The sequence below is a fragment of the Dipodomys ordii genome, unplaced genomic scaffold, assembly GCF_000151885.1.
Source record: "Dipodomys ordii isolate 6190 unplaced genomic scaffold, Dord_2.0 Scaffold72, whole genome shotgun sequence".
Lineage (NCBI taxonomy): Eukaryota > Metazoa > Chordata > Mammalia > Rodentia > Heteromyidae > Dipodomys > Dipodomys ordii.
The window spans coordinates 6285999-6297609 of NW_012267288.1; the positions used below are offsets into that span (position 1 = coordinate 6285999).

The 11611-nt window shown below is 34.6% G+C and overlaps 1 protein-coding gene across 1 annotated transcript in view; it reads left to right on the forward strand.

Annotated features, from left to right (window-relative positions):
- Window positions 1–11611, forward strand: part of Agmo (alkylglycerol monooxygenase) — a 323268-nt gene that overhangs the window by 168865 nt on the left and 142792 nt on the right. The window contains exon 10 of the mRNA XM_013024069.1: window positions 907–1023. Coding sequence (XP_012879523.1) covers window positions 907–1023 — 117 coding nt within the window. The remainder of the gene's footprint in view (window positions 1–906; window positions 1024–11611) is intronic.

Consider the following 11611-nt stretch of genomic DNA (forward strand, 5'->3'; position numbering starts at 1 on the left):
AACAACAATAGGAAGAATAGACTGCTGTCCACTTTAGAGGCTCTATTGTAATTATAAAAGCATATGAAAGTTTGAGGTAATATTATCCTTACTTTAAAATTTTTAAATTTCTTAGGCACATTTTAAGTGTGCAATTATTTATGCAACAGTCTGATTGACAGAGCTGTGAATATTTTTGTCATTTTAGGTCCAGAAAGCCTAATAGCCATTTATTCTTTTGTAATAAATCATTCAAAGTGAATATTTTAGATTTAAGTGAGTGCCAGCATGTGTATTTTAAAAGCAGCTTTCTTTTCTGTTAAATTCAGTGATTTAAGAAATTTGCTTTTAATAAAGCATTATTGTGTTGCAGGGTATGATTATAGGTACTTCGTATAGTGACCTTCTTTTCTTCTTTAACTTTTTTTTCCCTTGAATATGCTCATTGACATATTGTCAGGTAAGGGGGGCCCAATGCATTTTTTTGTTTGCCTTTAATATTGATACATTTTACTGAATCATATCTTAGTTTTGTCTTAAGGCAGACTAAATCAAAACTGTAATGTACAGTGTATCAGAAGTGAGAAATAAATATCCTGATTTATAAACACTTTTCTTTTCTTTTTTAGTAATATTTATTTTATTTTTATGTTTTTGGAGATGCAGAGGATCAAATCTGGGGCCTTACACATGTGAGGCAAGTACTGTGCCACTGAGCTATAGCCACAACCAAATGCAACAGTTACTGAGCACCAACACCATGCTAACATCTATCTAGTGCCTACTGTATGGCAGGTGTTTATAAACACTTTTCAATGTAAGGGTCTTTTCACATATTCTTTTGTTGCGTTTGACATAGTGTGAATTTGAATATGCAAGAAAGCCCTGGAGCATTATGAAGAAGAGACTTCTTTCTTATCTTCCTAGGTCACAGGAAAAGAAGTTCCTTTCTCATCCTCAGCATCTCAGCTGCTGAAGATATATGCAGGGGTGCAGTTTGCTTTGATGCTAGCATTTTATGAAGAGACATTTGTGAATACAGCAGTAAGCAATAATAATTTTAAATTGAGGGTGGGAAAACTATTATATAAAAATGCCTCCCTCCCATGTGGCTGATCTCTTGTCTTTCATATAATTATCTTCTTCAATGTTGGAAATATCTGAAGTGATCAATCTTACATTTAAACAGGTAAGCTTATTCTTCCAGAAAACTAAATGTAAATGAATTAATTACATCTAAACCACTGTTAACAGAGTGTTAATCAAATGATATGCTATCAATGGAATCAATAAATTATTTTCCATAATTAAATTTTACCACAATTACGATAAAATTCACAATTAGTGGCCAATTTGGGAAAATTTCTAATTTGAAATATATTGCTCATTTTTTTCTAATATGGGGACAATTGTTTTGTTTCATAAGAATACTCATATTGCCTGTATTTGAGAGAGAATGAAAATAACTGAAAGCATATAAAAAGGACTAATAATTTTTAAAATGATAAATATAAGCATGTTAACATATATTTCAGCTATATACATATTTATAATATATTTTTATGAAAACATTTACAGTAGTTCAAATATGTACATGAAAAAAAGAAACTCAACTGAAAGTATGCAAAATAGAAAATAGCATCCCAGAAGAGTAAGGAAATTACTGACTTTGTTACAACGAAATAAGAAAGGGAGAAAATAAGAAAGTAATAGAGCAGGTACATGTGTGAAAGTGACATGAAGAAGCCCTTTACATCTATAATTTAATATACACCAAGAAAAATATACATCTTATAACAGATTCTTACTGTATCATAAATATGGTAGGTGGCACAATAACTCTGCATGAGTAATGATGATACTTTAGCAAAAGATTTCCAGTTTAGTTACACTTACTTTCAAGGTCTGTAGGACACCTAATATTGAGGGATAAAAATGTACAGAATATCTATTACAATGCTAGCAAAAGTTGAAAAGTACCTACAATGCTAAAAAATTATTTAAATAATATTAATGTGAGTAGGAAACAGAGTGTTTATTCTGACAACTGACCTAAGACCTCTGATAATTCCTACGGAAATGAACTAAAGGAACAAAGCTACAGCTTTCATAACTCTGATTTTAAAGAAAAAACAGGAAAAACGATTTCTAATAAAATAACTGACAACTAAATGCTCTCACAGTAAAGGGAAGACAACACTAGGAGAAAGCCAAAATATGAACTGGAAGTTTTCTTAACTTGCACTTAGTTAAGGAGATGAAAAACCTTCCCTGAGATTTTTAACCACCTAGACGTCATAAATATGGATCTAGATTTACACTAACCATGGTCCAGATAAACCCTGAATAGGTATATACTTTAAATTCAGATTTAATGTCAGGTACTTAAAAGAAAGAGATTCAGATCTTACACCCAGAAAACACATAATCCCAAAGGAAAGCATATTCCCTTAGTTAACATTTCAACAATGACTTTAGGAGAATGGTAAAGAAAGAGAAATGGAAAGCGTGTATTTGATATATTTAATTCAAATATATATGTGTGTGTGAGTAATAACACAAATAAATCCTTTTATGCTCATTTATATAATTTATGCTATTATTAAGTAAAAGTCATGAAAGGGCACTGGGAAAATCTTCAGCTGAAAGAATAGAATAAAATCCTCAAAGTTTTAAAAATGGAATTAAACTATCAATTAAGTAAACAGTCTGCTTGAAGAGGCTTAAAAGATTAAATCTCTTTTAAATAGTAAATTTAACTTTTGGGTTATTGCTAATCATTTCATTATAGAATTATAATGGAATTATTTTAAGTACTTATTTGAAATAATAATTCACCCTAAGTTATATTTTCCATGTAATTTATTTATTGAATTATAGGAAATGTAAACATTGCCTTACTCATGTAACTAACCTATCTGTACAGTATCTTTACAATAAAAAATATATAAAATTAAATCTATTTGAAACAGGATGCTAAATATGTTAAGAAAGAACGTTTTTCTTTTTCTCTTTTGCTTATATTTGTGTTGGAACTCAAGACTTCAAGACTGTTTTTCTTGCTTTCTCATGGCTGGTGCTCTGTCATTTGAGCCATACCTCCAGCCTTGCTTTTTACTGATTATTTTGGAGATGGAGTCTCAGGGACCTTTCTGCCCAGACTGGCTTTGAAGCTCAATCCTCTATATCTTTTGTTTCTCTTCCAATGATACTCAGGAAGATTTTTTATAAGTTTTTTATTGTGAAAATACTGTACTGTACAGAGGGGTTACAATCACATGATCAAGGTAATGTGTACATTTTTTATTGTGAAAATATTGTACAGAGGGGTTAACATTACATGGGCAAGAGAATGAGTACATTTCTTATCAAGCATTGTTGCCTCCCCCTTTTTTCCCCTTCCCATCCCTTTCCATACCCCCCAAACCCCAGATCCGATCCTCCCCCCCACACCAAAGTTATTAAGTTCGTTTTTCGACATAACAACTTGTACATCTCATTGTTGCAATGGGTCCACCTGTATCCATTTGCCCTTCCCTTCCACAAATTATACCAACATCAAATACAATGAAAGCAGGGGTTATACTGTGGGGGAGGGACATACAAAGTAACAAAGAAATAATCTTATAAATATGTTAAAAACAATCACATGAAAGAAAAAAAAACATTTGAATACTTTTCTTGGGGTTCATTTCCCTAATATCAACTTATCTGACCTTTTCTGTTTGACTCAGACATATTCTAGTTATTGCAAATAAGGGAAACCATAGGACCTATGTTTCTTTAGGCCTGGCTTACTTCACTTAATATAATTTTTTCCAAGTCTTTCAATTTCCTAACAAATGGGGCAATGTCATTCTTTCTGATGGAGGCATAGCTAGCAAGATCAATAGAAAGCCCTTGGATTGGGAGAAGATCTTCACTAGCCATACAACAGACAAGGGTCTTATATCTAAAATATACCTGGAACTCAAAAAATTAAATCCCCCAACAACAAATCCTCAAAGAAACAACTGCCCAATAAATAAGTGGACTAAAGATTTAAAGAGAAAATTATCTGAAGAGAAAAGAAGGATGGCCAATAGACACATGAAGAAATGCTCAACCAACCTAGCCATAAAAGAAATGCAAATCAAAACAACATTGAGATACCACCTCACCCCAGTTAGAATGGCTTTAATCAGGAACTCTAATAACAACAGATGCTGGAGGGGATGTAGACAGAAGGGAACCCTACTGCATTGTTGGTGGGAGTGTAAACTTGTTCAACCACTTTGGAAAGTAGTATTGGAGGTTCCTCAAAAGACTACACATCGAGCTCCCCTATGACCCAGCAATCCCACTTTTGGGCATTTACCCAAATGATCACAAACATGACCATACTAAAGCTACCAGCACAACTATGTTTATTGCAGCATTATTTACCATAGCTAAGATATGGAACCAACCCAGATACCCCTCAGTAGATGAATGGATCAAGAAAATGTGGGGACTGGGAAGGTGGCTCAGTTGTAGAGCGCTTTCCTTGCATGCATGATTCCTCAGCACCACATAAGCAAAAAGAAAAAAAAAGCCAGAAGTGGCGCTGTGGCTCAAGTGGTAGAACGCTAACCTTGAGCTGAAGAGCTGAGGGACAGTGCCCAGGCTCAGAGCTCAGGCCCCAAGACCATACACCCACCCATAAAAAAACAAACACCATTGTTGCCTCCTCCTTTGTTTTTCCCCTACCATCCCGTCCCTCCCACCTCCTCAACTACACCCCCTCTGCTCCCTTCCTGTCCCCCCTCGAAATTGTAAAGTTCGTTTTTCCACATAGCATCTTGTACATCTCATTGTTGGAATGTGTCCACCTGTATCCCTATTTAAACAATTTGTTTTTTCCCTTCCGCTCCCTAAATTATACCAACATCAAATACAGTGAAAACAGGAGTTATACTGTGGGGGAGGGACATACAAAGCAACCAAAAAAATCATGTGATACCTTATAAAAACATTAGAAACAATAGCAAGAAAGAAAAAACCACTTGTGTCCTAAGTTCAGATAAGATGATGTTAAGCGATATGATACTAAGGAAAAATTTTTAAATGGATGTTTCCAATATGTCAAGAAACATCTTAAAGATATAATAATTGGTTATATACTTGCTGGCTGTTTACTTTCTCTTATATGTATATAAATAATGACAAAAACAATCCCATGCAGTGCTTGAGTGGTTTGCCAGTTGTTCTCAAAAGAGAAAAACAAACTTAAGAATTTATTTCAGGAAGAAAGCCCTTATGAGAAGCACATGAAACACATTACTCCCAGTTTTGTGCAAGTAGACATCAAATTACCAAAATAACCAAACTTCATATGCTCAATTGCTGTGAAAATTCCACGGTGGAAAAGCTCCAAACCATGTCCTTATCTGTAGGCACCAAAATTTGTAGGTGTCCAAGTCCATTGTATAAATTGTTGAATAATTTCATACACATGTCTGTTTATATTTTTAATCATCTGAAGATCAGATTTTCAGGGGTTAAATGACAAGAAAAAGGATCGTACATGTTCAGAACAAATGAAATTTTAGTGGCTGTTTAGAATCTTATTTTGTTTATCTGAACTTGTCAAACAATGTTGGAAACTTTACTAAAGCTCTTTATCCTACGGACTCATACCAACTCTACAAGAGGCTGTATATACATTATCTTCATATGTTCTCTCAAAATATGACCAGATTGTATGTTCATGGAGAGAGTGTAGACATTTAGTTGATCCAAAAGAAAAGCTACTTCATCTGTATCATCATATCACACTCATGAATTAAAATTTTATTATCTTTGAGTAGTTGTAGAAAGTTGCCATTTTATTTTTTATATACAGGAGTCATTGACATTGCATATTATACAGTTCCATTAGCAGTACCCTTTGACATATTTAAAATCTAATTTTTGCTATGTTCATTGTTTATATTCTTCCATTTTACACTCGCACACTTATATTGCCAGTAATTTTCCACATTTGTGCCATGATCACAATTTAAATTATACCTAATTATTTTTCTTTCATGTCTTCCATCTTTTCTTAAAAATGATTAATTACCTTTGAGTAGTTGAACAAAGGGATTTCAATTTAACATGTCAGATTATGAGTACAGTGAATCTTGATAGATGTCAAATATTTCATAATTATCATCATCTTCAAACCTACACATCCCCTCAATTTTGCTAGCCCTTATTTTTTATGTGCTCACTATTACTAATCGTTTTCAGTCCTCTATAACTCGTTCTTTTATTTTATTGTTATGATGTTGTATGGAGGGGTAACAGTCACATGAGTAAGGCAATGACTACATTACTTGTCCATCATTGTTACCCCTTCCCTTCCTTGTTGTTGTCCCACTAACTCTTCCCTCCCCTTGGTCATAGCCACTGACTCCAGACAGGAGAAAGTTACCATTTTAACAAATCAATTTATAAGTACAGTGTATTTTGACATATCAAACTCTTGACCCCTAAGCCACTATTGAGTCCAATGTATAGTTACAGTAAAACGGCAGTGGGTTTTAGTTATATAAAATATCCATAAATAAATTACTGTGTATTAATTCACAAAATTAAACTGGGAAATGTGGCCATTTTTAGCTATGTGGGTCTTTACTTTGATCTTGAAGCAGATACTCTTGTTATTGAATTCACCAAGATAGTTGAAAGTCTGAGTATATATGGATATATTTTCCTGGGGGAAAAATATGGACAGGCATTGTATATTAAGAGATGCAATTTATAGAATAGTCTTCAAAAGATTGTTCTACTTTTGTGAAAAGCTTTAAGAAAAACACAGATATATTGACAAAGCAAACTATCTAGTGTTGAAACCTTTTTCAAACTGAAATAGAGTTGGAGGCAGCTTCATTCCCAACACAAATTAATTTTGAAAGGTGCTTTTGCTTATTTCCCACATGTGTTTTCTTTTGCTTAAACCATGCTGTGTGCCTAGGAAGAAAGGTTGCTTATTTGCAAAATTCTATAGTGCCTTTCTAGTCTCCGGTATGTCTAAGAGCAAAGTAAGAGTTTAAAATCCAACAGTAATATTTTTTTCCAGTTTCACTGTAGCCAATAATCACATAGAAAAGTTGTGGCTGACTTGTAATTGAGGGCCCTGCTGTGGTCCCACAGTCTTTTCTGTTTATACATCTATCCGAGTAGATAAATACTTACTTGTTTTTATGTGTGTGAGTTCTGTATAAATAAGGTTGAGAGTCAAAGAAGTGATTTGATCGCCACTACGAAGGTGGAGCCCATATTTAAGTACATAAGTTTAGTGATATGACCTGTAGATGTTTATGTTGATTTTGAGTTAGCAATGCTTGGGTGATCAATTCCTTAGCTGCCAAGCTCCATTTCTCAGGGTGATAACATGAATGCATACATATTTGGAATAAAAATGTATTCTGTAATAGTATGTTCATGGATCAAGAGAGAAGACACAATGTTGTTTTTAATTAGGCACCAAACAGTTTGAATATTTAATAAGGTTTTATAATTCAATGTGTGGTAAAATTATTGCAGATATGTTTTAAGATTACTTTGATGGTACATTTAAGTTAATAAGGCATTTGACAATATCAAATATGAGATTGGGAGCTGATTATTATGTTTTATAATTCTCTCGGATGTAGTCTTTGTAAAAGATTAGGATATTACAATTTCTTCTTTTTTTTAGTTTTATGACTTCTCTTTTTTTATTGTGAAAATACTGCACAGAGGGGTTACAATTTCATGGGCAAGGAAATGAGTACATTTCTTATCAAGCATTGTTGCCTCCTCCTTTGTTTCCCCTTCCCATCCCTTCCCATCTTCCCTGTTCCCTGTCCCCCCCACCTGCTTCTTATATCACCCCCCCAGCGCCAAAGTTGTAAACATGAAAATACTATGTAAGAAATTGGAACAAACTTTAAAACTAGGACATTACAATTTCTTACATAGTGTTTTCATGTTTGCATTTTTAATAGATCCACTGGGGGGAAAAACACATCTATATAGTTAATACCCTCCTAACAGTGTTCCTTTGGAAAATTAGATCTAGCTTAGAATCCACATGAGATGTCATTAGTCAATATAAGGCATATACTTTCATTTTTTCAGTTTAGCCTCATGGGATTTCTTTTTGTTTCCAAAAGTTGTTAGGTGGTTTCATATATATTAGCATTGTTTGTTTTACTTGAGCAAGAGAGAAAATATGACCCCCATTTTTCATTTTGTTAAGGTTACACTCATTTTTAATATGAGAGGATGGTAGCTTAATTAGTAGCTATAACATTTAAATATGTTTTTATGTTTAATATAATATAAAAGCCATTTATATTTAATAGCCTTTTAAGATATAACATATGTGCTATTTGTTGAGTGGGAATAAGAATGGTAGTTGTGCAGACTAACAGATATTTTCATAGAAGGATGACAGAGCAACAGCTCTCTTAGAAAACTTAAAGGGCTTTCTTTATTTTATCTATGGGCAAAGAAAGGACTTTTATAAGTTTCATTAATTGTTAAGCAACATGGCACCAGGCATTTACACAAGTCTGGAATTCCCATATAGTCAATGTCTCTTCCTGTGTATCTTCTATCAGCAATTTAATGAAAGGTATAGGGAAGTGTGTGTGTGTGTGTGTGTGTGTTTCAGGACTCATAGATATGAAATCATGAAATCTGAACTGTAATTCCTACAATGGGAAATCTGGAGAAATACCAGTACCCTACTCTGGAATCTTAAAAGGTGAAAACTAATGCCTTGCATCCAAAAGCATTTATGATTATAAACCCTTTCTTATATATATAATAGAGACTCAAGCATGGCCTCATGCATGGTTTCCAGAGAACAGAAGTGTGCAGGTCTAGAGTATCCTATATATATTGTTCCTGAAATACATGAATCTTTCTGCCAAATAACCATCTTAGCTTTGAGCCAGGTGCAGTCCACCAAGGTGGTCATGGTCACCAAAGTAAGACCAGTTCACAGGTACAGTGAGGCAAGCAAAGAATTTGTGCACAACATGAGCCCCTTGATCATCTGAAGCCTGGAAGGCCCCTTTGCCTGAGGAAGTTATGTTCACCCTATTGGAGTCAGAATAAGATAGTGTGAGTTCGAGGGCAAGGATTTTGTTATTCTTCTTGCTCTTTTCCTTAAATTCATAGTTACCATGATGTTGAAATCATATGCAGTAAATATTCAAGGAATGAATGTGGAGAAATCTGAGAGCTCCAGTTGACTTTGTCTTCTGTAGCTTAACAAAGAATGCTATAAAGACAAATGAGTTCCATGCAAAAATAAATTCTGTAATGAAATGAATATATCATGCATTCTTCACTTTTTTTCTTGGCTTTCCTTAAAGTCAAACACTTTTGGGATAATTTGTGTCCTTGAAGAGATTAAGATAAATCAGCATCCAAATATTGAAAGAGCAAGGATAAGGTGATCAACAGACATACTGTGTGAGAACTGTGTGTCAGAGAGTTTGGGGTGCTTGGCACACAATCATACATACATTTTAAAAAATTCTATTGAGCTTAAGTTCCAATGTGCAGAGAGAGAGACAAAGATAAAGGTTTAAGTCTGTGGAGGTGTAAGTCAAAAGCAGAACAGTCAAAGCGAAGGTGGTTATGGATATTTAGGAAGAAGCACTATTTTGTATCGGGTATGGGGGGAGAAGTGGCATGTATTTGTATAGAGATTTGAATGAAATGAACTTTTCAGGATCCTTGGAGAAAGTGATTCCAAGCTGAAGGATCACTAGGTGTGGGAGGGGTAGGTGGATAGGCAATTTTAGAAGTGGTAACACAAGGGAGGAAGGGATCTGAACAACGACTCTGGAGAGGCTGTTGGAACAGGGTATGTATTCTGGATATGCTTTCAATATGGTGTTAACGTTTATCTATGATGCATTAGAAAGAGACAAAAGAGAAACTGGAGGTGATTCTGTCCAAACATGGCAAAAACTGAAGAAGGTGGCAAGAAGAAACTGAACACAGTTGCAGACATGCCTAATCCTCAGATGCTCACTAGCCAAACACAGGTGTTGATGAGGTAGCTGGATTCCTTTAGCAAGTTGGTTTCCACTCTGCTTCTAGTACCCAGAAAGCAATTTGGGGAGAAGGAGCTCTTTCATATCCTAGAGAGTCATAAATTCCCTTAACTACCATACAAGATAGGTACTTGTTCTGTCTCTGAGTTAAATTTGATACTAGGAGGAGCTAATAGGCATCTCAGTTTTGCTTTTTGCCTCTTTAACCTTTTCCTATGTGCCAAGCACTCTTCTCAATAATGTATTTCAGTCAATCCTTGCCAAAGCCATATTTTATTTCAAATGAACCTCACATATAACCGGACTTTAGAAATGTCAACTAATTTGCCCATGGCAATGGCTGATGGCGTTATGGGACTACAAATTTTTATATTTTTATAGAACATTTGCAATCACCCTGTGGTTTAAACGTGGCACACCCCATTTCTACATGCCATATGACATTGTATCCAAAAGATCAAAATGAAGTACCACAGTGAAGAAAACATGTTTCTTTTTAGGCAAAATGCTTGACTGAACATTAGTTTACACATGAACAGTATTGTTACACTTAAAACAAAGAAAATGCTATTTTTCAGCTGTTTTTCAAGCCACGGTTCCAAAACAGCAATTGTTGAAAATGACGTAGCCAAATAGGACTCTTCAGCTTTTCTTTCAGACATTCTGGCTTCCATGGGTACCTACATCCCACACCTTGCTTCTGCTCAGATCACTGCTTTACATCCCTTAGCATCTCACACTGCTTCTATTGCGATTTTATATTATAAAACTCTCCTACTAAAATGGGAGAGGGGTGGATGTCAAAATCCTATAACAATTCTGCCACTTGTCCCAGGAAGTTGGCCATGAGAGAGAGGGCTGGGGTATGATGATATAAAGACAATTCTCCATGTAAGTAGAAATTACACTTGATTGTCATTTGCTCATTGTTTATAAATATGAGTACATGCATTTAAGTAGGGATATGAATGGATAACCGGTTGAAATTACCAATAGTTATTTTGGCAGGGGAGGATTTGCATAATATTAATATGCCTATATTAGTCACTCTGTTGCATCATACCACCTCTGGTATTCTTATAAATATAAATTATAAGCAATATCAGCAAAATTGAGACTCACTCTAGAACTGTGTCCCCAACCCCAGAAGTGTAGTGATTCACTTTGAAACAGACAAGATTTCTTCTTTAAAAAACAAATATTGCTTTGACTCCAAGGTCTTTGATCCATTTGGAGTTGATTCTGGTGCCGGGTGATATATAAGGATCTAGCTTTAGTTTTCTACAAGTGATTAACCAATTCTGCCAGCACCATTTACTGAAGAGGCTGTCTTTCTTCCATTCTATTGTTTTAGCTCCCTTATCGAAGATTAGTTGGCTATAGGTCTATAGGTTCATTTCTGGGTTTTCAATTCTATTCCATTGGTCCTGAGGTCTGTTCTTGTGCCAGTACCAAGCTGTTTTGATTACTATGGCTTTATAGTAGAGTTTGAAATTTGGTATTGATATTCTTCCAGCACTGTTCTTTCTGTTGAGGATTGTTTTTGCTATTCAGGGTCTTTTATTGTT